The sequence below is a fragment of the Hypomesus transpacificus genome, chromosome 9, assembly GCF_021917145.1.
Source record: "Hypomesus transpacificus isolate Combined female chromosome 9, fHypTra1, whole genome shotgun sequence".
Lineage (NCBI taxonomy): Eukaryota > Metazoa > Chordata > Actinopteri > Osmeriformes > Osmeridae > Hypomesus > Hypomesus transpacificus.
This window is the reverse complement of record NC_061068.1, coordinates 14,656,913-14,684,887: the sequence shown is the minus strand read 5'-3', so window position 1 is coordinate 14,684,887 and position 27,975 is coordinate 14,656,913. Positions and strand designations below refer to the sequence as shown.

The 27,975-nt window shown below is 39.9% G+C and overlaps 5 protein-coding genes across 5 annotated transcripts in view; 3 read left to right on the top strand and 2 right to left on the bottom strand.

Moving 5' to 3' along the window:
- cita (citron rho-interacting serine/threonine kinase a) overlaps positions 1 to 3,618 on the top strand; it is a 71,447-nt gene extending 67,829 nt beyond the window's left edge. The window contains exons 47-48 of the mRNA XM_047025725.1: positions 1,632 to 2,022; positions 2,113 to 3,618. Of these exons, the coding sequence (XP_046881681.1) occupies positions 1,632 to 2,022; positions 2,113 to 2,136 (415 nt within the window). The 3' untranslated portion in view covers positions 2,137 to 3,618. The remainder of the gene's footprint in view (positions 1 to 1,631; positions 2,023 to 2,112) is intronic.
- Positions 1 to 27,975, bottom strand: part of LOC124471292 (NACHT, LRR and PYD domains-containing protein 12-like) — a 1,476,309-nt gene that overhangs the window by 1,219,204 nt on the left and 229,130 nt on the right. The window lies entirely within an intron of this gene.
- Positions 12,121 to 16,744, top strand: LOC124471389 (myosin regulatory light chain 2, ventricular/cardiac muscle isoform). The gene is made up of 7 exons (XM_047025882.1): positions 12,121 to 12,206; positions 12,567 to 12,659; positions 15,278 to 15,353; positions 15,667 to 15,771; positions 15,860 to 15,938; positions 16,145 to 16,193; positions 16,295 to 16,744. Exons 1-7 carry the CDS (start codon positions 12,204 to 12,206, stop codon positions 16,397 to 16,399), a joined length of 510 nt encoding a protein of 169 aa, XP_046881838.1. The 5' UTR covers positions 12,121 to 12,203; the 3' UTR covers positions 16,400 to 16,744.
- The window catches only part of LOC124471329 (coiled-coil domain-containing protein 63-like), an 11,342-nt gene continuing 2,836 nt past the window's right edge, over positions 19,470 to 27,975 (bottom strand). The window contains exons 2-11 of the mRNA XM_047025805.1: positions 23,078 to 23,094; positions 22,855 to 22,983; positions 22,548 to 22,670; positions 21,974 to 22,155; positions 21,660 to 21,844; positions 21,364 to 21,581; positions 21,149 to 21,223; positions 20,480 to 20,672; positions 19,760 to 19,960; positions 19,470 to 19,644 (exon numbers count right to left, since the gene is read on the bottom strand). Coding sequence (XP_046881761.1) covers positions 19,496 to 19,644; positions 19,760 to 19,960; positions 20,480 to 20,672; positions 21,149 to 21,223; positions 21,364 to 21,581; positions 21,660 to 21,844; positions 21,974 to 22,155; positions 22,548 to 22,670; positions 22,855 to 22,965 — 1,437 coding nt within the window. The 5' untranslated portion in view covers positions 22,966 to 22,983; positions 23,078 to 23,094 and the 3' untranslated portion in view covers positions 19,470 to 19,495. The remainder of the gene's footprint in view (positions 19,645 to 19,759; positions 19,961 to 20,479; positions 20,673 to 21,148; positions 21,224 to 21,363; positions 21,582 to 21,659; positions 21,845 to 21,973; positions 22,156 to 22,547; positions 22,671 to 22,854; positions 22,984 to 23,077; positions 23,095 to 27,975) is intronic.
- LOC124471327 (paxillin-like) overlaps positions 26,155 to 27,975 on the top strand; it is a 24,918-nt gene continuing 23,097 nt past the window's right edge. Inside the window, exon 1 of the mRNA XM_047025801.1 lies at positions 26,155 to 26,408. Coding sequence (XP_046881757.1) covers positions 26,396 to 26,408 — 13 coding nt within the window. The 5' untranslated portion in view covers positions 26,155 to 26,395. The remainder of the gene's footprint in view (positions 26,409 to 27,975) is intronic.

Below are 27,975 nucleotides of genomic sequence, written 5' to 3'. Positions count from 1 at the left end.
TTAAGGTAAATATCAAAGTTCTGATGCAGTATACTGCCACAGTTTGTCCGGTGCCACTCTACTGGGCAGTGGGATTAGATGTACTTGTTTAACCTGGAGCAAGCCCAAGCCAAGGATGGTCTTTCAGCCATGATGTATTTCAGCAAGTGCTGTATGTGAAGTGCCAGAGACTGCCAGTCATGCTGACATGTATAAACCAAGAGCAGTCTTACCATAGTTGTCGACCATGAAGTCTGTGAAGCTTAGACTGTATCAGAATGTCTAATATAGGGAGAACTACCACTCTCGGGAAACTTCTGGCTTCTGAACTGGTTGCAGTTCCACTTTAGTTACATGTGAGGGCGCTAACAAACGAGTGCAGAATGAATAAAGGTCTGTGGAGCTATACCGATCAAAATCCACTTTTCTCAGGATATATTTATTTGAATGTTGAATTCAATTTTTTTTAAGTCGCCTTTTTGTTATAAAAAGCCTTTTAAAATCTCAATGACGTCATACACATTGTACGGCCAGAGATACTGCTTGACGGCAAGCTCTGGTTACTTCCACTTTTCTTTCGAGGCATCAACAACACAGCTGACAAGGGAGGCTCTCCGTGTCAATAGACATGCTACAAAAGATTTTTGGTTCGCTTATGTTGTTGCTAATGTTGCTAATGCTCTGACATTATGCTTTGGATGCCATCAAGCGGGAGCTCTGGTCAGTCCTTCACTAACCAATCAGCATTCATTAGCACAATGCTAGCGTGTTATGGGCAACAACGACTCACCCTGTAAGAAATCAAATGGACATAAGTACTCGTTCATTCAACTTTCGACTTATAATTATAGTTTTTGTTCAACATGGATTATATCTGAGATTTCTCATTGACTATCAGGCGAAAGAGACTAATTTAGCCGTCTAGCTCCATAGACTTCCATTCATTTTGCACTCGCCCACGATCACCCCCAGTGGAACTCTTGTGGAACTGCAACCAAATTCGGTACAATGGGGCTTAATAGGGAGTGGACAGGCTCTCTGTAGATGGGCTCTTACTGTATGGATGCTGCTTGGGTGTGGTCTGGCCTGTAAGGTGTTTGAAGAGACACTTTGTGAAGGAAAACTGAAGACAGTTTTCTCCATGAGAGGCAGGGAGGAGTTCAGATGTCCACAGCACACAGGTGTTAAGACTGGCTGGATTTATATTTGGTGTAGTCATATATTCTTCCACAACTTAAATGTACAAAACATGAATGCAGTGGTAACCTGTCATAGTTAATTAAGTGGACTTCATTTATTTTTCCTCTCAGTTTCTCAAGTCACTCCATGATATTCCATGGTAACAGCCAGTAAAAATAAGAAAGTTCTTATTCTGTACCCAACAAACTTTAACCCATGCTTTGGATAAATCAATGTACCTACTTGTTACATCTTAATTTGAATATTGTAACATTGCATGAATATAATGTTTCCATCTCATTCTGTTCATTACTGCTTTTAAGCTCACAAAATGAACCATAGCCGCAGTAGAAGACTTCCTGCTCATATCTCCACCTCATTGAGCCCTCCCACATTTGACCTGTGGCCCCTGTCCTTCTCCTGGCCTCCCTCTCCTGGCCCCCTCCTTCCTCCACCCCTCCTCCCCCCCGCAGCCCTAACAAGCGCGGCCCCCCCTCCTACAATGAGCACATCTCCAAGCGTCTGGCGGCCAGTCCCGTAGTGCCGGAAAGCCTGCTGGACCCCGGAACGCCCCACCGCTACCGGGAGGCCCGCACCGAGTTCCGGAGGGACAGGTCCCCTGGCCGCCTGGACAGGGACAAGTCCCCCGGCAGGATGCTGGCCGGCCGGCTGGTGGGCTCCCCCGCCAGGAACATGGACCCCCGGCTGGAGAGATCTCCCGGGAGGGCCATGGACCCCCGGCTGGACTGCTTCCCTGGCCGACTAGGGGACGTGAGGAGGGAGAGGTCCCCTGGCCGGGGGGGGGAGGAACGGCAGAGACTCCACACCAACTCTGGGCGCACACCCATCAATCCTGTTAACAAGGTAGCGTTTTCAGGTAGAACATTTCATCTGACAATTTTCAGACTTTCATCTAAAGTCCTGTGTCTAATCTATTTTTTTTTTTACTTACAGGTATGGGACCAATCATCTGTTTGAGTGGAATTCAGTCAGAGTGACACTCTCGGGGAAGGGAAAAGTCAGAATGCCATGATGCTAATAACCCAACAGCAGAGATCACCTTGATAGCTGTGACTTGCATCTGTAAACTGATTTCCTAAAAACTCGCTGTTTATTTTGAATGTCAGGTCCAAATCTTTTTAGTAGCAGAAACGTTGAGTTCGAAAATCCAGCAACTGCAGCACCAGTTATATTTTTCACAAAGGCTGATATATATATATATGTCTGGAAATGTATCCCTTTCCTGAATGAGCTGAAGCTATTAAGAAGAGCACACAATTCCTCACTGTCACAACCATTGTATCATGTCACCCGGCACAGTAGCTAAAGCAGGGTCTGGCCTGTTCAGTTGTATCACACTGTTCTAGTCCTGCAGAGACACACTTCACACATCAGCAGGAACTAATCATAATCATTAACAGGTAATCATAGTCTTCCATTTAGACAGTTAGTTTGTCCAAACCCTTGATGGGAAGAAAGTCTGCACACTTTGTATCCCTCTACAAGTGGCCCAACAGTGAGAAGGTTGACATTATTAAACTTATCTTAGCCACAATCCCTATTTTTTTCTGAATGGAAATGGAACTTTATAATTCATCAGAATGCCATCTTAAATGTAAATAGGCAGACCTACTTTTATACATATATACCAAGAGGGAATTTCAAGGCTGGAAATGCCATGTCTATTTTTGTTAGAGAAAAAGTCAACGTGTCCTCTTGAATGTCAAATTAATTTTATTTTAATATGTCCCAAATGTCCTTTATGAAGTGTAAATTTTACATGTAGCTTGTGTATGTACTTAATATTTTATTGGCAAACTTACATGGCTAAAAAAGACCACCAAGCTTAAAACATAGTACTTGAAATCCCATTTTTTTAACCAGTGTCCCTTATATTGTACTATTCTAGAATGTTGTTCATTATTAATTGAGGATGAAAATATTTGTTAATTTCCTCATTGAAAATGGCATGGATAAATGGTAAAAATGAAAAAGCATATATTACCTTTCTGTGACTGCCTCATCTTTGTAGCTATATTTTTACTCCAGTGATTTGAAACATGTGGGAACTGAACCTGTATGAGAACCCTATATTTTATAGTTGTCTAATTGGAGTAACTAAATACTGTAACAATATACATTAGCAAAATAGTTAACATGAAAGTGTTACACCCAAAACAATGACAAATTATATTAAATTCAGAATTCTTACCAAGATTACTAATTGTTACCAAGAATGTATTAATTCTGTTGCTAATGTTCAGTGTTAGTAAGTAGCAATTTCACTGACTTTCAAAGGGACAGCAGGGATACGACTGCAAAATAAAGGGTTATCCATTTTAAGTTGCAGTATTTTATCTTCTGCTATAATGTTATGCTTGAAATGATGTTTTACACCTGCAAAGTAAATAAATAATGCTAACAGTAGATTTTATGGGACAGAATATTAAACATATGTCTTTATCCATCTAAACTGACTTAAGATCATTTTGTATGTGTGGGCATCAAGTACGTGCGTGCACAGCGCTATTTTGGTGTTTGTGGATATGTGCCCTGTGCCATTCCAACATCCTACTTTAGATATTTATAGTTGTCTGACTCTTCCTACTTGTTTAGATATTAATAGTTGTCTGACTACTGACTGGTTAATTCATCTGCCGTTCAACTTTGACAACTGATTCTGGACTTTGTGACATGCAAAATAGCAGTCTATTTGTATGTGAAATTGAGGACTGAAGATGAGGAACAGCTGTCTGAGAACAGTAGCTAGTGTATGAAGGAGATCGTGCTCGGTATAGAACGCCTTTATTCTTGCTTTCTTGGTTTAACAAACAGTGAAACGCAGAGTTGATGGAATACTGTTTCATAAATCGTGTAGAATTGAGATGGATGACATTCATGAGGTGGATCAAGATTTCTAGCATGTCAAACCTTGATATAGTTGATTGATGTTAGTTTCAGACTTAGCATGTAGCCCCCAGGGGTGTTTCAAGGACCCAGATCGTAATGAGAAACTTGAAAGAGAGAGACTGTGGTTGACAGCTGTAGCAGTATTATTATTATTGTTTTAAGCCATCCCTATCATAAAAAAAAATGTGTTAACATTTAGAGACTCTGGAAAGCACACTCCAAAAGCATACAATCATGGTGCTAATTAGACAGGATTTTAAAGAGCCACAAACAGCCATGACAACTTAACAGCTGATATACATAAAGCATTTTAGAGATGTTATACTGCTGTCAACCGTACACGCTTGGCAGGTCAATAAATACCAACATACTGTATAGTATCAGTAACAGGTCAATAATTACCAACATACTGTATAGTATCAGTGACAGGTCAATAAATACCAACATACTGTATAGCAGGGGTCGGCAACAGGCGGCCCGCGGGCCAATTGTGGCCCGCCAGCGATTTTATTTGGCCCGTCAAAATATTTCCAATTATATATTTTTTATAACGTTTTTTTCCCCGTCGACTTTTATTTTGAAACCGGAAACTGGGTATGGTGTCATTAGATGTTGTCGACTTCATGCAGCGCCGGCGTCGCCTGCAGCCCGGTTGACTTGAAGTAACCAATGGCATTCTCAGCTTCAAGGCAGCCGGCTGTCGGCGCTGCCGTCGCTGCATGAAGTCGAATACACTTATTGACTTTTCTGAAGTATTTTTTCGCCATGTCATCGCTACCATATGATCGCTACACCTCACGGCTGACAGATCGCCTGAGGTGAAAGCACAGTTATGGTTAGTAATCATGGGCAGCGCTCTCTATGGCAGCGCTAGGAAGGGGCTAGCAGGTGCTTCAGCACCCCCAAGAAAGACCAAAGCACCCCGATAGCACCCCCCACGACATTGCTTATTAATTTATAGTTTCAGGCCCGGAATGGCCATCGGGAGAATAGGGAGAATTCACGGTGGGCCGCTTTGCCCGCTTATAAATTGGGCCAGAAGATCGCCTGCTTTCTCTTTGTTTTTTTCACACACCGAATAACAGGATATGCCTTAAGTTTGTTAAGTTACTGTGTGACTGAAAAGTAAGCTAATAGGCTACATTATGTTTTAATCTAATTAAGCGCATGATCAGACCGTGCATTAAAAAGTGCAGTTCAGTTGTCGCGCATGTTTCTCAAACACAAACCATAATTTATTGTTGTGGAGGGAGTTAGCTAGATTAAGCTGAAGCGAAAAAAATAAAATGGAAGGGATAAGATCCCAGGAGGAACTGAAAAAGCCAGGTAAAAAATTAAATTTTTGCTCGCATTAATGTGAAGTTCCGATTTCACCTCACATTAAAACCTTGACTAGGTCCTAGTAATCCTATTCTCACTTGATGACAGTATTTATGTGCACCAACGATGACGACCCACCACGTTGGGATGACAGTGACGACCATGTTGATACAGTTCGTTAACAGACCACCAATGGGCTCATGCACATGGTTTATTATCGTTAGCTATTTGTAGTAGACATACCCATTCTCCATATAGGCCTAGTTGTTGCGAGTGCACGTATCGCAAGGGCACCTATCGCAGCGTCTAAATAGGCAGTAACCCAGACTCTGGCCCGCCGTCTAGTGGCGAGGAAAAATACTGGCCCGTGGCCCAAGTTACTTGCCGACCCCTGCTGTATAGTATAGGTGACAGGTCAATAAATACCATTATACTGTATAGTATCAGTGACAGGTCAATAAATACCAACATACTGTATAGTATCAGTGACAGGTCAATAAATACCATTATACTGTATAGTATCAGACAGGTCAATAAATAGCATTATACTGTATAGTATCAGACAGGTCAATAAATAGCATTATACTGTATAGTACTTTTCAATGACATCAGTTACTCCAGATGTTCAGCCTGTTGCAACTGTACGGTTTGTGTTTGGGTTTTTTGTCAATTAAGTTCAGAATTATGTTTGATATATTTGTTTTGTATTTAATGTCACAGGCTAGTTGCAAACCTTTCAATTTTGAGATCTATTTCCAAATGGATAAATTGCTTGCCAGCTCAATCTAATTTTAGATACAGTTTGTTGTCCCAAGCTCAACACGCCATCAATGCAACAAGCTTGTTAACAGTTAGTGTACATCACCTAGCAGTAGGGCTGAATTGGGGTGGACACTTTCACACAAACTGAGATGTGGCTCAATTTACAAATAATTGTCTGTATCGACACATTCGTTTTGGAAGATGTAATCAATTTGAGAAAAAGCCAATGGATAATGATGCTTATTGTCTTTTTGATAATGTCCATATTATGTGATGTTCTCCCACTTGGTGGGGTTCTCCAAAGTGGCCCTAGGGGTTTAAGGAAAATAGTTTAGCATAGTGTCTGCTGTATGTTTGGCGCACAGCCTTCTTTTTGTCTTTCTGAATTTGTCTGCATTAGAAGTGTGATCGTTAATTTGTTTGAGCCAATCTGTTGTGGGTTGGTATGCAGAAGATGGCCCTATTTGGTCAACAATTGAGTCAATATAATAGCAAGAACAAATTAGCAAAGAGAGACAAGGGTCTCTCTTTACTGTCATTCTATCATACTAGCATTACATCATTACTTTAAGACATAAACATCAGTCAATCAAGATGATTCTGAGAACATTGAAATCTTACGGAAGTTCTACGATAATGCTGGCTCTCACTGGGACATCTACAGGAAAGGAGGACCAGAGTTTCCTCTACTGCAGAGGATGTGTTTGTTGGCTACCAGTCATAAGCATCTGCAGTCAACTGACATCTACTAGCCTCAGATACAGTATCTGCAGTCAACTGCAGGCCCACACACATGCTTCACAGAGTTCCAGTGAAATGTCTCAACAAGCAAGCTAAATCCTTAGCTTGCTTTCTGTTATGTAACACCACATTAACTTGCCATTATTTGCATTACTATTTCATTGTAATAATAGTTTATATAAATGTATAATGAAGCACATTAGATACAGATAGATTTACCTCATGGGCAGATCTTTTTAAATATAATTATATTTTTTTAATTTTGAAAGGGAAAATTCACACTAAAATAAAAAATACAAATGTTTCCTCTCATTTGTAGTGCTATATATCCATCTACTGTAGATTTTTTTGGTGTGATATGGGCCATAGAAATGTCTGTCTTTTCTTGAGTAGTAGTTTGGTAGAAAGAAAATTGTTCCTACTTGAAAGTGCTCACAACAAGGTCTGTGGATTATTTTGAGTAACCAGGTCATGATCTCTGGAAAGAGACAAAACTAGTTTTTTCAATGTATTTTTTGGAGCTTTAAGCACAACATGCCGAGTGAAGGGAGACATATGTACGGCCAATATCTCCCAACAACTGGGTACTCACTCCAAAACAATCTAGATTAATGGATAGCACTACAGATAACAGGAAAAATACAGTCTGAGGAAGATAATTATGAAGAAATTATGGGTCATCAGTTAATACATGATATAGAGTGCTAAAAAAAGTTTATATAACCTAGAATTATTACACAGTTATTATATGAAATGTAAAGCTGTGTATTAGGAAAACCACGTAGGAATGCAGAGAGAAGTTAGCCAGAGGCCCTAGAGGAAGTGTTTCTCTTCACATAAATCATGGAGGAACCAGACTATGTTGCGTATATACATCACCTCTAGGCCCACTAGTAGTTTTCTAAGGACAGTGTAGAAGAATCAAGCTATAAGTGAACCCGATGACGGAAGGCAGTGACAAACCAGGGTGTAGTGGGAAAGTCCTGAGTACATTTCTAAAATGGAAATCCCCGAACAATGCAACATCAGCAATAATGTAATCTGACTTGTTCTCTAGATCAAGTCAATTTGATCTCTAGAATCAGATCCAATGGAAAACCTTGGGCACATACAGTGCCCTCCAAAAGTATTGGAACAGTGAGGCCAATTCCTTTATTTTTGCTGTAGACTGAAAACATTTGGGCTTGACATCAAACGATGAATGTGAAACCAGAGATCAACGTTTCAGCTTTTATTTCCAGGTATTTACATCAGGATCTGATGCACAAATTAGAAAATATCACCTTTTTGTTCGAACCCACCCATTTGTCACGTGAGCAAAAGTATTGGAACATATGACTGACAGGTGTGTTTTGTTGCCCAGGTGTGTCCTATTACATACATTATTCAATCAATAAATACCACTGAATGTCTACACTCAGGTTCAGATTGGGTAAGATAGGTTTTGTCTATGCAGACTGTATTCAGAGGTGAAAACAACATGAAAACCGGAGCGCTGTCTTTGGGTGAAAAACAAGCAATTGTGAGTCTTAGAGAAGATGGAAAATCAATCAGAGCCATTGCAGAAACATTGGCCATAGCCAGTACAACCATTTGGAATGTCCTGAAGAAGAAGAAAACTACTGGTGTACTAAGTAACAGACGTCGAACAGGTAGACCAAGGAAAACATCAGCAGTTGATGACAGAAACATTGTGAGAGCTGTAAAGAAAGACCCTAAAACAACTGTTAGTGAGATCAGCAACAACCTCCAGATGGCAGGAGTGAAGGTATCACTATCTACTGTTCGCAGAAGACTTCATGAACAAAAGTACAAGGGCTACACCAGAAGATGCAAACCACTCATTAGCAAGAAGAATAGGAAGGCCAGGCTGGAATTTGCCAAAAAGTACAGAGATGAACCTCAAAAATTCTGGGACAAAGTTTTATGGACTGATGAGACAAAGATTAACTTTTACCAAAGTGATGGAAAGGCTAAAGTTTGGAGAAAGAAAGGAACTGCTCATGATCCCAAACACACAAGCTCATCTGTGAAACACGGTGGAGGTAATGTCATGGCTTGGGCTTGCATGGCTTCTTCTAGGACGGGCTCATTAATCTTCATTGAGGATGTAACACATGATGGCAGCAGCAAAATGAACTCGGAAGTCTACAGAAACATTTTGTCTGCCAATTTAAGGAAAGATGCAACCAAACTGATTGGCAGAGCCTTCATCATGCAGCAAGATAACGACCCAAAACACACTGCCAAAACAACAAAGGAGTTCATCAGGGGCAAGAAATGGAAGGTAATAGACTGGCCAAGTCAATCTCCAGACTTAAACCCTATAGAGCATGCATTTTACCTGCTTAAGAGGAGACTGAAGGGAGGAACCCCACAAAACAAACAACAACTGAAAGAGGCTGCAGTGAAAGCCTGGGAAAGCATCAAAAAGGAAGAATGCAAAAGTTTGGTGACGTCAATGGGTCACAGACTTGCTGTAGTTATTGAAAGCAAAGGATTTGCAACTAAATATTAAGTCTTATTCACTTAAATATGTTTTAAGTATATCTGTTCCAATACTTTTGCTCACATGACAAATGGGTGGATTCAAACAAAATGTGATATTTTCTTAGTTGTGCATCAGATCCTGATGTAAATACCTGGAAATAAAAGCTGAAACGTTGATCTCTGGTCTCACGTTCATTATTTGATGTCAAGCCCAAATGTTTTCAGTCTACAGCAAAAATAAAGGAATTTGCCTCACTGTTCCAATACTTTTGGAGGGCACTGTAATTTACGATTATCAACTTGACGAATGAAGATTTCAGGGATGTGTAGAGATGTGTGATAGATTTCCCAAAGGAGGGGTTTGAGATAACTAAGTGAATAAAAAACACAACTTTGGAGAGACAATTTTTTGTCCCGATGCTTTGATCTGTTATGAATTATTGTATTAGTAATGTATTTTAAGTACACATTTCTGAATATCTTAATAAATAAATGCAGATAAACACATTTTGTATAATCAGAATGTTTTAATGAAATGTCCAAAGTTACTGAACACAAAAAAGCACAATAGTGAAATAAAAAATACAAACAGAAGATATACCCTGGACACAATTATTGACACCATTTTGATGAGTTCAAATTAGTTCTTCAAACAAAATAAAAAACGAATAAGACTCACCTGTACTTAATTGTCAGCGTTCATGTGACCTCAATTAACCAATAAAGGATGGTTTTACTGCATAAATAATGGCTGTTTGTGTTGCATTTGCTTATTCACAATGATGAAGAGAAGAGAGCTGTCTGAGAGCATCAGAAATGCTATTATCCAAAAACATCAGAATTTCAAAGGCCACAGGCAATCGCCAAAGATATTGAAATCCCAGTTTCAACAGTTTGGAATGTTATCAAGAAGTTTCACAGTCGTTAAACTGTTAAGACACTTTCAGGACGTGGTGCAAAGAAGAAACACAATGAGTGAAATCTGCGACGATTGGTGCGGTTTGTGGAAAAAACACCATGCAAGACATCTACAGAGCCTAAAGGCTGACCTGGAGCAATCTGGAGTGGTGGTTTCCGCCCATACCATACGCTGCACACTAAACAAAGTAGGGCTCCATGGGCGAAGACCAAGGAGGAAACCACTATTAAAAGAAAGGCACAAAAAAGCAAGACTAATGGTGTAGGTTCCATCATGCTGTGCGGCAGGTTTGCTGCCTCTGGTACCGGAGGCATTGAATGCATCAAAGGAATAATTAAATAAAGGATTACCAAGGCATCTTAGAATGAAATATCTTACCCAGTGTCAGACTCAAACCTAGTTTGAGTCGAAGGTCTTGGGTCTCTCAGCAGGACAACGACCCAAAGCACACCTCCAACAGCAGAAAAGAAAAGGAAAAGATGGACTGTTTTAAAGTGGCCAGAAATGAGTCCTGACCTAAATCTCATCGAAAACCTTTTGAAGAGAACTGAAATCTGCCATTTCAAAGAGGAATGCTAGTAACTTAAAAGAGCTTGAACACATCGTAATGGAAGAGTGGCAGAATCTACCAGCAGATAGGTGCAAGAAACTTCTTGATGGCTACAAAAAGCATTTGAAGGCTGTCATTGTTGGCAAAGGTCCTGAAACCAAATATTAGTGAGGTTTGACAATAATTGTGTCTGGGGTGCATTTTCTGTTAGTATTTTTATTTCACTATGATGCAAGCTTTTTGTGTGCGTGTTCAGAAACTTTGGACATTTCTTAAAAATATTCTGATGATAAAAAATTGGTAATTTGCATTTATTTCTTACAATATTTTGCACATTCAAACAATGGATTTTGGTGTTTCAAAACCCATTAACACTTCCCTGCTGTATGACTATGTTAAGCCTGTGTTCTGCTCCTCACTTTCACCAATTCTGGAGGAGGGGATCCCTCTCTGAAATGCTCTTCCCAAGGTTTCATTGGGAGGAGCGGCATTGAGTTTTTCTGGGAATTATTTCCTTGTCTTCCTTGAGGGTTTAGGTTGGTTGAGGGGCAGTTCTATTGGCGTATGTGAAGCCCTCTGTGACATGCTTGCGTGTAAAAAGAGCTATACAAATACATTTGTATTAGATTTTTTTATTGATTTGTACATAAAATGTAGGGGTGCCAATAATTTAATCATTTTTATTTTGGGGTGCACTGTCCCTTTAACACTTTTGTGTCTTGGAGTTGTTGCAATGTTCTGTAACTCATATTACTGACACATTAATTCAACATTCAGAAATGTATTTTAGTTTGGCAAAATAACATGTTCTGCATTAATTGTAATGAGTGCATGGTTTAACTGTTAAATAAAAATTTTGTGAATTATGAAAACTTCAAAACTTTGTTTCCGTACACATGAGCATAAAGAGGGAGTTCTAGTGAGCTGAGTAATGGATGCCACCTGATTCTAAAGTATGTGAACATATAGATTGTGTTGTTTTTGGTCCCAAACATTTTATTAACATATGTTATAATTTGTTTTTTTCAAAATGAATTTGTTGCACCTAACAGGAATTGTATAACTCAGTCAGTCTCATCTATCAGCATTTTTATTACACAGGAAAGAATCTTTTGTCTTTTTAAAGGGAACAGAGATTACAGTAGATTCTTGTAACCTTCAGCAAGTAAAGTCCTGTTATTCTAAACCACTGTGGGGGATGTCACTTACCTGTCACTTCCTAAAGAAGGCATGGTTTATTAATATCATCCAGTGGAAATGAGATCTCTGGGTACATAAGCCACCCAGTCACTTTCCATTGTTCACTGGCATTTTGGAGTTTGTCATTGTTCTGGACACCTCCCTCCTGTGACTATGGTAAGTTCCTGGTAAACTGTTTTATATTGTTGTGGTTGTGAACTTGAATGAACAGTGAACAGGAATAATGTTTGGAATTCTGAACTAAAGATGCTCTCTTTTATTCAGTGAGATAGTTTCAACAGTTTATATGAAAAAGTGAAACACTGTTAAATAGGCATGCATGGACAGATGATTATCTGAAATTCTGAAATGAGAAAACATTTGATCAACTCATTATGGAATACAAAGTTGTGAATATATATGCTAATTCCCTTCATGTAGATAGATGACCAATCCTTGTCATGAGACAGCGAGCAATGCTAAAGTTGAGTTTCAGTGTAACTGTTGGAATGCTCTCTGTTCTTCCTGTCCCCAAAGGCGCCCAAGAAGGCCAAGAAGAGGTCGGCGGATGGGGCCAACTCCAACGTGTTCTCCATATTTGAGCAGGCTCAGATCCAGGAGTTCAAGGAGGTGAGACGTCCCCTCTTCTCATCTACAGATGAGACACAGTAGACAGGCCACTACACAGACAAACCTTACAAAACCATCTTGACATGAAATGATCTTCATGAGAATCTCAAGCCCAATATATTGTGGTGTTATTTGTGCATCTCGGAGTCATAGCTCTGTGTTTGGATTCTGTGTTCTTAATCAGGATGTGTGTCCGCCACTCGAACAACTTTACCAGCCATGCACTGTTGATGCAGTTGTTAGGCGAAGAGTTCTACAGACCATTCTTGGCACAAACCACTGTAATACTTTTAACTGTGCTCTTCTTGGCCTCGTCTGCTGCACCTACTAGGCGCACTATTTGTACAAAGTCTGCTAAATGAATGCATGTAAATGTGAGACACCAATGTCTTCAATTTGCCTACAATAGCTCAACTTTCCATTAAGCATTACATTAACTTATGTTCTGTACATGATTGAGTACTGTACTGTATGCACACCTGTTTTTATGCATGAAATGAATGAATGCCAGGCATCTGATACATGCAGTCTCACTCTTTAAACCCTGGCCAGATATTCCGAGCCTATCATCAGTGATTAGGCGGGAGATAAAAGGCACATGCCCTGGATGCCGCTTAGAAACCGCAGGGAGCAGCAAGTAAAAAATATATTCCTAGCAACAATGCTCTAAACTAATAATAATACATTTTATTTCTAAACTAGAGAGGCAAATGCTGTAGTTGATGGTGAAGCCTGTGACATGTGAATAGAAGTCATTCCATTCAAATCCTTTTTATTTTTGTGCGTAAAAAATATGCACACTATTAATTGCATGTGACAATTATACGGCAACAATAAGCGTTCACAGGGCACACATACTTACTCAATGATAACAGTACATCGTGATGGACCTGCGTACTGTGTATGGCTGCTGCACTCACTATCCCTGCTCCTCCAGACTGTCTGTGTTGTGGCTGTACACTGGGGCAATTTCACTGCCTGCCTCGTTTATGTATCTAACTGCTCTAGAACAGGGAGTTGTACCTCAGATAGAACCCCTCTGCCTGGGCCAAAACGTATTTGCCGTAACCAGGAAAGGTTTAAATTTATGTGTAAGCATTCTCACTCAAACAAGGGCGTAATTATATGGGGGGACAGGGGGACACGTCCCCCCCAATATTTAAAGAAGAACAATTTGTCCCCCCCAATTTGTTCATACTGTATGATTATGCGGGCAATATTGATGGCTGCTAGCCTACGTCTTTCTGTCCAGCTCCGAAAATATCAAATCCCGGCCAGTCCATTTCCCAAATCCATTTGACTTGCCTTACACATTAACGAAATTTCTCCATGTCATGTTTTCCCTATAGCTTTTACGTCAATGAGTGAGTTAGCAGTGCGACATCAGACAGACGTTTAGGACATATTTATGGATGGTAAATATCCAGTATTTGGCTAACATAATCCCTGAGATAACGACTGTGAATTACACTAGAATTTTGAATTGTAGAATTAGTGCGAATTTAGATTGCAATACCTATACAGGATGTTGCTTTACAGCAAACTGCGATAAGTCAGTGACTAGTCAAAGCTTTGACAGCGTTTTGGGCTACGTTCCTGTTCTCTGAATTGGGCTATCTAGCAAGTTATTTTAGAGTCCTGCCATTTGTTCGTTCTTCCTTAATCATTTTCATCCCTATGGAATTGCGTTGCTGTTGTATTTCGCAGTGTAGTGGCCAAAAAACGAGACTTCAACAGCTGACGTCTGTAATTTCTTTGGAAAGGAAAAAAAAGTATGTTTATGGAGATGTTAGACATTATTAACAGAGTAGTAGTTAATTTAACATGATTTAAGGTACAGGACACCAAACTGACATTAATAGCTCTTAACTGACATTGTGAGTGAATGAATATAGGTGGGGTAAGCCCAACACAGAAAGTCCCACAGCTGTCCCCCCCAATGTTTGATTGACTATTTCGCCCTTGCATTCAAATGCATGTCTAATAAGTTCTAAACAAACAGTGAATGTAATATCATTGTATAATATTGCAAAGCACTATCTTGTTAATTATGTATGTAACATTAATCTAGTAATGTAGTAAGTTTGTAGGTTTTAGTTAACTTCTTGAATTTTAGTTTTAAGTATTATTTTCGGTATTTGATAAGCAAGGTATTGTGACAACTTACCCCAACCCAACAGTGCCCATGCCCTCAACACAAACCTTGACACAGCTGTTCAAGCTTAATATGAAATCATACTTCATCCTCACCTGTATCAGACTGGTCAATTGTTGTAGTTTCTTGTTGACCACACATTAATAACCCCAAAAAACTTGAAATTCTACTTTTAGGTGGGAAATATACATAATTTCACAATATTTGACTTAGATTTTTCTAACCAACAAAGACAGACTCTAATCACAAAAGCAAACAATTATCTAATTTGATGTTTGACACTAAACCTTACACTTTTACAAAATTCTTTAGTAACAACCACGTTGACAACTTGCATTGGTCAAACATTTACATTTATTCATTTAGCAGACACTTTTATCCAAAGCAACTTCCAAGAGAGAGCTTTACAAAGTGCATAGGTCACTGATAATAATACATTACATGTATACCTCCATTCTGGCAGGCCTTCACCATTATGGACCAGAACAGGGATGGATTCATAGACAAAAATGACCTCAGGGACACCTTTGCTGCACTGGGTTGGTTACATTTTACTGTTCTTTATTTCTCAGTAGCCTATTAGTATTGAGATCTTAATCAACCTGGCATAGTTTTCTTTAATATAGGTAAAGTTGAATAGATAATCACACCTTACAAAATGAATATTTCATATTATGAAAGAACACTTTTGCAGTACTACAGTAGATTATTTGTGTTAGGGCAACTACCACTGCCATGCTTGTTGTGTTTGTTAATGGTAAATTCACCCTTTCTGTAAGATTGTCATATTGTTTGGTTTATTGTCTTGTAGGGCACAAACAAATACATATTTTAATCATGTGCATGTAATAGGTCGTCTTAACGTGAAGCAGGAGGAGATTGATGAAATGCTTAAGGAGGCTCCTGGCCCCATCAACTTTACCGTATTCCTCACAATGTTTGGGGAGAAACTTAAAGGTAAGATATGATTGAATCTTGATTTGAATCTTTAATCTAGATTTGTAATTCTTTAAAGGAGCTTTGATAAGCAGCTGTGTCTCCCCAGGTGCTGACCCAGAAGACACTATCCTCAACGCTTTTAAAGTATTTGACCCAGAGGGAAAAGGTGTCTTGCGGAAGGATCAGTAAGTATATACAGTACATAATATTTTCTTACATTTGTGCATTTGGACTGTACAAAGGGGCCTGTAAAGCATATCTGATTTTACAAATGCAGCATGAGAATAGCCATTCCTGCAATGTACTGTCGTGTCCTTTTTCATGACTAGCCCATGAACCAATTTAAGTTAGACCGTATAATCGAATAATACTGCCTCTCTCTCCAACTCAGCGTGACACAGATGCTGACAACGCAAGCCGACAGATTCTCACCTGAAGAGGTTAGATACCCAGCCTTCATAGTCAGAATGCTGTGTTCACTTTAGTGAAATTAGTTGCCGAAAGTTTATCGTATTACACAATATTCTTGATTGTGTCCTAGATGGAGCAGATGTTTGTGGCCTTCCCTCCAGATGTGGCTGGAAATCTGGACTACAAAAACTTGGTGCACGTCATCACACATGGAGAGGAGAAGGACCAGGATTGAATCCACCCACATTATTGAGCAGTCTAGCACATGCCCACTTCTGAAATCAGAAATAGAGAGTTGGAACAAAGATAAGATTGAGGATTATTATTTGCTTACTTTGCTGTCAATCATATTAGCAAATCCTTTCTTCCCTCCCCAGTATTTTATCCTCAGGCCAGAAGAGTACACCGGTGACCATGTTAGGCTAATTGGGGTCTAATAATATGGACTGCTGAGTATGTCAGATGAGCAGTGAAAAACTGCTGATGAACCTGTTGAAGTCAAGAAAGATTTCCCATTTCAATAATGTGCAGCCGTTCTTAATTATTTTCTTTTGTGCAAGTAAATAAATTGTAACTTGGATGTCAAAGTGTTTAATTGCTTACTGTACTGTACTTCGGTTGACACCCATTTTACGAAATGTTGTTGACACACCAAATTGTTAAACTGGAACCTTCCATTGTATAGTGGGAAGTATATCTCAACCAATCTCACAATCTGATTGGTTGAGATATATAGTATGGAGTTTCATTTACTGTGGATGCTGACAAAGGTGTGATTGGTCTCTGGCCTGTAACGCAGGAGAAAGGTGAACGTTCACTGTCCCTGTTCACTGCAGATACTTGAACAAACATTTAGCTTTTGGGTTAACAAAACATACATAAACAATAAACAAGTTAAAGCAAAGTAATCAAAAACTATTAAAAGTTAATAAACAAGTTCAATATGAATTAAAGGTATAATAGATGGTTTGAATTCAAGAGGAATCTTTTCTCAGAAAGTGTAATCTAAAAAAAGAAAAAGGCTCCTGTGCTTTCTGTTCCATATTAAAGTATTTGTTTTGCAAACTCTTTCATCCAAACAACATTTATGGGGGGATTTGAACTTCAAACCTTCTGATACGCAGTAAAAGGAGCAAAACCCGTTCCCACCTTAGGAAAGCACTTTAGCCAGTGCACCTCAGGGGAGTTGGGAGAAGAAACGCAGCCAGCATCTTCTGTGGTCTGTTCAGAGAGAGCTAGTTCTCTCTCTCTGTTTACACTTGCTGACTATGGCTTGTTGTCTGCTATGCTAGGTCACCTAGCATCTAAGGTCGAGCTGCAATGAGGATCAGATTTTGTCTGTTTCACACAGAGTTCTAACACTCAACAGTGAATGTGAACTATGGTATTTTGACTGGACAGCTGGACATCATTTTGATAGACACAAAACAATTGGATATGATCCCAAAATCAACCTACCACAAGACAATGCTAATTCTTAGGACAGTTTGGGAAAGAGGGGCGGGGTTCAGGAAATACAGCTCATGACTGCTGCCTGGGAGACATCATTTCTTGATTATCCTGTGATTGACATGTCTTGGAATGTCCAGATTGGCTGCTTTGTTTGATGAAGGTGAATTCTGTCATGTAGAAGTTGGTGACGGGTCAAGACCTGAAGTACAGCTGGAAGCACTCTCTGAAAAGAAAGAAGGAGGCAGGGGCTTCTGCTGGTGGAGTTGATGTAAGGATGTGGAACATCATATTGTCTGCTTCTTCGTATGGCTGATCAACAGTGTGGCCTCTCTCAGGAATTCTGCAGTAGAATACATTTCGACGTCCCAATGCATTCACATGAATGCAATTTGAGACGGTAGATTAAATCTGAAACATTTATACATATTTTGACACAACGTCTTGTATACACGTCCGTAGGTATGAAAATGAAATGCGTCTGATAATACAGTGTTAGCAGGATGATCCTGCACAAGCAGACTGAAGTGCTCTCCAGTGAAGAAGAACAGAATAAACCATGTCTGGAGGAGGGGATTCCTCACTTAATTGCTCCTCCCAAGGTTTCTTCAATTATTTCTCAATGAGTTTTACTGGGAGTTTTTGCTGGCCTTCCTTGAGAGTTTAGGTTCGTTGAGGGACAATTCTATGGGCATATGTGAAGCAATCTGTGACATTGCTTGTAAAAAGGGCTCTACAAATAAAAAGTGCTATACAAATGAAATTAGATTTGAAGAAAGGAATACACTTCCCATGTGTCCGAGTGAGGAAGAAGAGAGGCAGAAATGGTTGTCTTCTGAGGTCACGCACTGATTCTGACCAACAGGTGTAGGGGCTTCAAGAATCGAGGTGGGCTAATCCCTCTACAGTCCAAACAGGGGGTCTGGAGAGACAAAGTGTTATTTTAGTGCATGTGATGATGTGAAGAGGGTAACATTACATGTGGAGAAGCAGACAGCGGGATGCCAGTGAGTGATCCCCTCGAGCTGTTAACCCACTGAGCTGGTTCCACCCGGAGTCCTTGGGCACAGAGGTGAGAGCCTTGTTTGGCCCAGCTAGGTCACCAGCAGGGAAGCATTTCAAGCCCTTGATGGCACTGTGATTGTATGCAGAGAGCTTTGTTTAGACAGTTTCACCAAATCAAACTCTCCAAAGTTTCCAGCCATTGGTTTTGGATATGAATGATTTAGTTCTCTCACTACACTGTTATTTATGCTTAACTAATAGCATGATGTTGTGATTTACAAAAAGAAACTTTCCTGTTTTTTGTATGAAAACATTGTTGTGCAAAGACGTTTTACGTTTTGGTGACTTTTTAAATTATAATTAAGAATGAACTGATCCGTGTGTATTTTGCTGTTCAGGAAATCCTTGGTCTGGTAGAGGTGACACGAACTATAGGGTCCCACAACGATTTCACCATATTGTATTTCTACAGCTCTGTCACTAGGTAGGTGTGGTACAATAGTCTTGGTTACTATCGAGCCATGCTGATAGGCTACTGTCCAGACATTTTTTAACATGAAGAACAACGAGTCTTTGTTATGTATGCAAAAATACCACCACATCAATTTAGGAAATATAGAGGCTCAAATGCACAAATAAAGATTGCATTTAAATACACCGCAAAGTCGAAATATGTTGTAGTGATACCGGAGCAAAATGGAGGACTAAATGACGATGACACAAAAATGTCATAATTTAAAATACTTGGCATTTCAATTATTGAAATATGACTGTACAAATCAACTAATGCTATATTGTTTTATTATGACTATGGTCGTCTCACAGATATCAGGCACAAATGAGGACTGATAATGAGTACGATGTGAGCTGCAGCTCTTTAGGCAGACTTTGGGTTGAAGCCCGTCATCTTCTTCTTCCCTCGAAGCTGTGCAGAAGGTGCCCTGGGAGATTTGCCCTGCTCGGTGCGCATCACACAGGAAAGAACTCGCTCACGCAGACTCTGGAAATCCAGCAGCACTTCACTGCCTGTAACACATTTTTTACAGGGACAAACTGCACTTGCATGTTGCATCATGGAGTTTAGGATCATTCAAAAAAGGTTCTAGATCTGTTCTCCAGAATGGTGTGCGTTGGCACTAACCCAGGCCCAGCAGGGAGTCTGTGGAGGTGTCGTCCATGGCGGAGGAACACGGAGCTTCGATGGTGGAGTGGGTCACACCAGGCAGCAGGTCACAACTGGCCAACAGTGGGTTTAGAGGAAGAACCTCCATCTTCTCAGCGTGCGTGAAGCTGCACAGGGCCAGAACCATCAGGAGCTCATGCATCTGCTCCTCCAGGATACCTGGGCAGCATAGGAACACAAAACCCAAGTTAACATGTACCTAATAAAGTGCCTTTCACTCTTTGACAGATTTTTACATTATTCAGTCGCTTGCCTTTGGTCTAAAAATTGATATTCGAAACATAAAAAGTGATATTGGAAACATTAAGTGTAATTTCTTCTTCTCATGGTCAGTTTTTGAAGGACACCCTTTAAGAGGTTTTTAAACAACATAAATCCCTCTTTAGGGAGTCTTTATAAGTGAAGTTGAAGACTTAATGAGCAGTCAATTTACTGTACATTTGCATGCATGTTCCACCATGCCTGGTGGTTTAGATGGTAACTCTAAACTATGACTGGTAAATGCAGACCGTTTCATAACTCTAACCCCTGAAATACTGCAATTTTCTGCTGTCCTTTCTATTTGCACTATTTACTGATAAAAGCACTCGCTAAATGAATAAAATGTAAATATTTACATAATTGTCAGAACCTAGCCTTTCAATGGGAGGCTCAGCTGAGCATGGTTCTCACACCTACCAATGAACTGAACCACGTTGTCATTGGTGACCTCAGCGCTGCAACCTAGCTTCACCGTGATAGGGGAGGGATCACACTTCATCTTAGCAAACAGGTTACCGATGGCACCTTTATATTCATCCAGGAACTTGAGTACACCCATGTGCTGGCCCTCTAGAGAGTTGGTCAGCTCACACTTCTGTTTCAGCTCTCCCTGTCAGACACACAGACAAGACAGAGAATGAAATAGCAATTTTCAAATTAATAGAAGGTTTAAATCATCATCATATGTATTCTATAGAATGGGTGTCAAGTAAACAAATCCAAATGGCCTAAAGTTGCTAGAGATTGGCTAGCGTTATCTTCACCTAATTTAACGTTTTATTAGGCAACATTTGTCCTTGCGAACAATAAGCGTACTGACAACAGAGGTCTGTTGGATCACATAAAATATGTGTGAGTGTATGTTTGGAATAATATTGATCTGGGTGTAAGACAAGATAACTACTGGGCCACACATGTGCTTTGTGAGTACTGATAGAATCAAACTTAATATGGATGGACGGAACCAAAGCAGCACATACAAATCTGTGAAGGGAAAATACCTTCAGACTACCATTAATATGTTTAAATAAAAATGGTTAAACTCAAATAATTTCACGCTAGGCATTCTTTGTGCAGGTTTCTCACCTCCAGTTGTTTGACCTGTCCACACCACAGCTCAACACACTGTTTATTGTCCAGCTCAATGTGCAGGATGTCATTCTGTAGAAAGGCAAGTATCACAAACCACAGCATTGCATGTGAGGAAACTCACTATTAGATGCTCGCCTGGTCACACATACTGACTCCCAACTCCTTCTGTGTGTAAAATACTATGAACTGTGAGTGAGTGTGACCTTGACCTTGAGCTTGTTGATGCGGTCATTCAGCATGGTGCTCTTGTTGTTCAACTCGTTGATGAAGTTGAAGTAGGCAAAGCTCTTCCCTTCGTTTTCAACAAAGGCCTTGCCAATCTGTCGCAGGTCGTTCTCTCTGGCCACCTCCACAATCAGCCGGTGCACGGCCTGGTAGGTCTCCAGGCTCTCGCCCCCCATTCGCTCCCGCTGTACTTGCTCCAATTCTGGGGCAATTAAAAAAATACTATGAAGTAACCAGAGGTTCAAGATAAGGAATATGTCATCAGACTCATAGTTCATACTTTTCTTTTTGGCCTCATCGTCCTTGCCCATATGCAGAGCGTCTTGGAACTTCTTGACCATGAAGCTGCGGAGCTTGATCTCGTGGTCAATGACCCTCTTGAGGTCAGTCATCTCGGTGTGGCAGAGGGATGTGTCCTTCTTGCTGTGTTCCCTCACAGCGAGCATCCGAGCCAACGCCTCAGACCTGGAACCAGAAAAACAGTCCTCATCTGACACAACAATATCAACGCAAAAGAATCACAGGCAGGTTTTCACTACTTCAAACAATAAAACGTTGAAACGCGCACACACACACACAGTCCCGTAACCTGACCTTTGGTCATATGCCAGGACAGACTTCTCAACTAGATCTTCCATGGTGTTATTCTGATGCTCAAGTTCTCTCTTCAGTTGCAGGTATATCTTAGTAAAATTGTTTCTCTGGAGACGCAGGTGGTCAATTTCATCGCGTAACACCTGGTTTCTAGAAAGCAGCTTGTTAAACTTGGTGGTTGCCTGCAAAATCACAGTGTTAAAATATTTGACAGTTATCTAAACTAGGCAAGCAAATACAGGCAAAAACTTACAGAATTTGTGTCTCATATGGGTCAAGTGATGGATTAATGGATTGTACTGATTTAAAATACTCCCTGGGATGACAAAATAAGACCCAGCATGGAGACCTAACCTCTTCGCCACAAAATCTGTCTACAGTTTTTAACCACTAGGGGCAAAAGAATCTGAGCAATTTGCAAAAACTCGTCTGTCAAGACCAGGATGGATACATTTACTTTTAAAAACAGGAGTTTTAGAAGAAAAAAAAGGCTTTGGTGTTTGGTTACTTAATTGTATATTTGGGAGCATGACAAGATTCTAAATTACACATCTCAGTTAGATAAACATAGTACCTGTTTAACGCGATCCTCCATTATGCTAATCTGTTTGTACTGAAGAAGGGGTCGTCTCTGGGTCTGGATCCTGTCCCCTACATTTTTCTTTTCATCCAACACTTTAGACTGAATGTCTTTCATCTTAGGAAAAAAGAACCAGCCTGAGAACAGTGCAGTCATTTTCTATCTCACCAAGTCCCTTGATACAAAATGTATCATTATCATTTTATAGGCAATCTATCTTATCTATTTTCTTAATAAATATAAGCTATTTAATAGTATACTAATAAAAACAAACAATATGATTTAACACATTCATCCCTACCTTCATGTCCATAGAAACCAGTTGTTCTCTGTAGTTATGAATAAAGGTGAGATATTGCTCACTGTCTGCCAGGATGCGCTGATATTCATCTTTAAGTTTTTCGGGTTTCATGTTATCCAGTGAGTAGGTCTTTATTGGAATGTATACATCAAGATTACATTCATATTTCCAGATTACATACATATTTCATATCTAATTTTGAAACTATACATTGTTATATTACCTGAATATGTAGGCCTACTGCAGGTGTATTCATCAGCACAAGAAAAAAAAATTCAATTAGAATGTTATGTAGTCGTTTTATAGGATGAATACCATAGAAATACATGCATTGAATCCCTTAGAAGAAAAGTCCAACACAAATGAAGAACATGCATAGCCTACTTAGATTAACTTCAAAATGTTTATACTGTTGCAGTAACATTCCAAATTGTTTTGTCATAATCGCTCAGAATTCTGCTTTGATTGGCGCGTAGACGTAGTAGCCATAGATAGGGTAGTACCCAAGCCCCCACCCCTTGCTCGGCTTGAGGCAACTGTCCCGGAGTAGTTTAGTGATATTAGGTACCCAGCTCGTTCCGGCGATTATATTCTATTAACTCAAAACAACATATCCAAATACATATCCAAATATATCCATATATCCATATATAAACGATCTATATAACCACCGGGGCCTTTGCCTCAAGTCGAGGAGCGAGGGGTGGGGGCTTGGACTAGTTATGGTAGCACAAAAGCGCCAATGTTTTATAAAAGTGACTGCGTGACTGCCCTCTAGAGTTTATAGTGTTTAAATCAATAGGTCTCTCGGACATCGCTTTTGACAGAAACTTCAGCCAAATGAATAACATGTAAAAAAAAATGTAGGCTAATATTTAAAAATAATGTAAATGTGTGACGGAGGTCCTTTCCTTTCCCAAATAAATGTGTACATCAGTCCAATATGGACACAGGAGAGAGCTAATAAACATTTTGTGTATTCGTATTCTGAGGGTGGGGAGATGTTATGGTGCATTGATCGGCGGCAGAACCATTTTGCTTCGTCGTAATTGAGCATATCAACGTCTAAACATGTGAACTTTAAGGTATATGCTTTTACTCTCGCCCGTAATTAGTCCCTGACACGTTGTGTTCACCCAAATGTTCTGGACTGCTCCAGGTTTGGTTGGAGTGAAGTGAGGAGGTAAAGGATTACAATACGGATCATTTGACTCTAGGCTATATTTATGCGACGCGTTAAAAGCTTGCTGTTGAATGCACATTGTTTTAATAACTGTCAGTAAATTTGATTTTATCTATTCGTAAATACCCTGTCCACGTCCTTTAAAATGGGATATGTTGTGTTAGTTGAGTGAAGGCGTGTAAGTCCTGTCTGTGTCTGGTACTCAAGACACCAATACCAGCTGTATGTATTGGTGTGGTAAATAAATGTCACGCTCGGCTTGCTTTTCAAAAGTGCTGTGTTGAGTACACACTAATCCAACCTACAGTGCACCCAACACCCATACCTTTTACGACCCAGTGAACACAGTTTCTTGCCTGCATAAGATTTCAGAACAGCTTACACATTGTCAACTCAAACTGCTGTTTATTTTTCTCAACAATTGTTATTCTTTGTATTTATGAATTACTGTAGGCTACTGTTCGACTAAAATTTTTAGTGTTTTGTAGTTATTTGTCCCTGTTTCTATCTCTCTCAAGTGTGTGTGTGTTTGTGTGTGTTTGTGTGTGTGTCTGTGTGTCTGTGTGAGTGTGTGTGTGTGTTCTCCTGCTAGGACTCTACCAAGTTGCTGTCGTGTCATCATTCATCGTTGTTCGTCCGTTCAGATCGTCAATAGACATCAGCGGATGACTCGGCTCTACCTGTGTCTTACATAATTATACTAATATTGATTGCAGTAGATGGTGGTACTACAAGCTGCAGGTGTGTTTAGGAGGTGCTGCAGCCACAGTTATTGTGGGTTGGTCTGGGTCAATGTCCTGGAGCGTTACTTCATTGCAGCCCTGCATACAATAGTATGTTTTTTTTCTTCTTTTTGCTCCTGTTGGTTGGCTTTAAGTGATATAAATGTGATGGTAAAAACAATCAGATGTAAGTTTTACATTGTACTGAGAATCTTATTAAAATGATGGCAGTCAACTAAAATCATTAAGGAAGTAGTATGGAACAATGTACATGAGATGAATTCAGAGTTAAAGAGAAAAGAGGCCAAACTGTAAATCTGGAAAGTCCATGCATGGTCGCACATTTGACTTGGGAGAACGAGTGAATCTTTCTTAATCTTTTGATTGATTGAACCGCAGCACACAGTTTCACCCAGGTTTTCACCCAGTATTGATTGCACCCATCCTTCTGTAATTAGGATAAGAGTGGTCTGAAATGAAGAGGGTCCTGAATTCTGAAACTATAAAAGCAGACTGATTGCTTTCATTACAGGGGATTTTATTACTTTGGACAATCTTACAATTCATGCTGATGTATAAAGTTTGTGAACATCACCTCAACTGCTGCCTCTTATTATTGAATATACAAATGTACACATTTATTTCAAGGAATTTCTGATCACAATTTATTTTTGAGATTTGTACAACAACGTTACAGAGAGCATCACATCTGCCCATCGAACTGCACCTAAACATTAGAAATGTGCTTCATGCTCGGATGAAGGCTGACTACACTAAAACATGAACATGATTAGTTTGATGGTCAAAATAAATAAGTGAAACTGAGGCAATGTCTGAGTTTTTTTTTCAAAGTTGGTGAGTGATGACCTAGCCTATGTCTGTGGATGTTGTCTAAGTATAGCCCATGTGTCTTGGGTTTTACCACCATAGTTAGATCTTCTCTGGGAAGGAACTCCAACTCAGTATGTTGCAGTATGTCACTCTTTCAAGATAATACTCCATCACAATTTACTTCCATGATAATTCAACTCTGGGACAGACTTTGCTCTAAATGATGGAGTCAGGTGGCTGAGCGGTTAGGGAATCAGACGAACTCTGAAGGTTGCCGGTTCGATTCCGGCAATGCAAATGACGTTGTGTCCTTGGGCAAGGCACTTCACCCTACTTGCCTCAGGGGGAATGTCCCTGTACTTACTGTAAGTCGCTTTGGATAAGGGTGTCTGCTAAATGACTAAATGTAAATTACTCTGAGACTGTATGGCATAGGCTATAGGCCTACTTGGTAGACTAAATCGCCAGGGGTCTGTTGCATCAAAGATGTTCCTGTTGATCATCCACTAGATGTCACTTTGATGTTATCTTGATTGATAAAAAAATATTATTTTTGACGAGTTATGGACTGGTCAATTTGGAGGCTCTTCCAGGTGGGGGCGAGCTACGTGTCCCAAAGTAGGGTTCTATGCTCTCTTATAGTATGTAGCTAAAAAAAACTAGTGCCAGCTAGATAATTACTTACGCCACTTGAAAACTTCTAGCCTGCATTCTGCGCTAAGATCTGTGTACGACCAAGGCTTATTGGTAACTAACGTTACCCAACCGTAAGAGCCGTTTTGATTCGGAGTGTATTCCAGGCACCATGGAAGATCTCGGTAAGTTCAGATCATTACATTTGCATTAATAAGCGTATGAACAGATTGTCAGATCGTATTCAATAATTAAATGAGACGAGTCAGTCTGAATCTTGACCATTCAAATAAACAGCTGATGACTGGCCAACTATACTGCCTCGCTACAGTGTAGCAGAGTGGCCATGCTAGCCAATGTAGTTATACCTCATCACTGTGTAGGCTACTGTGCATAGATCTGACAAGTTAAGTGATGGCCACCGTCGCCACCTTCATACAGTTGCCAACTTGAATAGTCTTTGCTCCGGAGATTCCTAGTAGATCGCTATGCAAATAACACTAGGCTACTACTACAGTAATAGAATAGCTGTGCTAGTTACTGTAGCCACCTGGATGGACTATGCTATAGAGCCAATTTCCACGTTAAAAGCGAATGTCAACCATACATTTTCACCACACACCACCCAATATTTTTTTGTTAATTAGCTTGAAAAATGAAGTGATGCAAATCAACAACGCCGTTTGACAACAGTCCTCTCATCCGAATAGTGAATTAGCTTGCTTCTGAGCTAGCTAACTAGCTAGCAAGCAAGCACCAAGTCGATGCATCACATTGGCTTGAGAATGATGTTGCCTGGGGGCGTCTCCACTGTTCAGAGCTCTGGCGATATGTTTGAGCAAATCTTACATTACAATTTTTATTCGTGCCATACAAAAATGATAGCTACATTTGAAGTCACTTGACTTCCTTCTGCTCCTTTTGTAGTCTTGCATGCGACTTGGCCAGCGAATTTATGACTACTGATTATTATTTTCCTTTGATTTACACTTGTGGTATTGTGAAAACCATATGGCAGCAACATTTAAGAAAATGCACAGAGGACATAAATAAATCAAATTAAAACAGCGTTATATAAGAAAACGATTGTAGGCTACTCAAAACTTCTTGACCACTGACTTTTTTTGAAGTGACGTACAGTAACCTATTATCAAACCCATGCATTTTAACTGGGTTTATTTGCCCAGTTAAGATGCATGGGTTTGTTAATTGTGGATACAAAAATAATTTGCCCCTCGCCGATAGTCTACATACAATTCGAATGGAATTTTGTTTCACCCAGTGAATAGTTTCTGTTCAAATAGTTGTGGGGACAATATGGATCTTATTGTTGTATCACAGTCAGCATTTGACTACAGGTTTAGTCCTCTCCCATGTCGCAAAGACAAAACAGTACTAACAAAGGTAACTCTCTGCACTCTCAGCAGAAACCCATATTACAAATACACTCAACCCAAGATCATTTAACAACTTCTCATCTTACCTAAGGTTTCTAACAGTTTTTTGTCAGAGGCAAAAATGTAGATTGGCCCAGTTATTCAGGTGTGACACCATGAAAGCGGTGCATTTATACGCTGTGGGGGAGGGGTTATCACTAACTCCTCCAGAAGTCTTTGTGTAGCTGAATATAGTTTCCACTACCTTGGAAAACAGAGTACCTTGCTGTTGTCTAGGCAGTAGATTAACAGAGACATTATCTTGAGGGAGGGACATTGAAGTGTATAACACAAGACCATGCCTAGCAAGATGGAT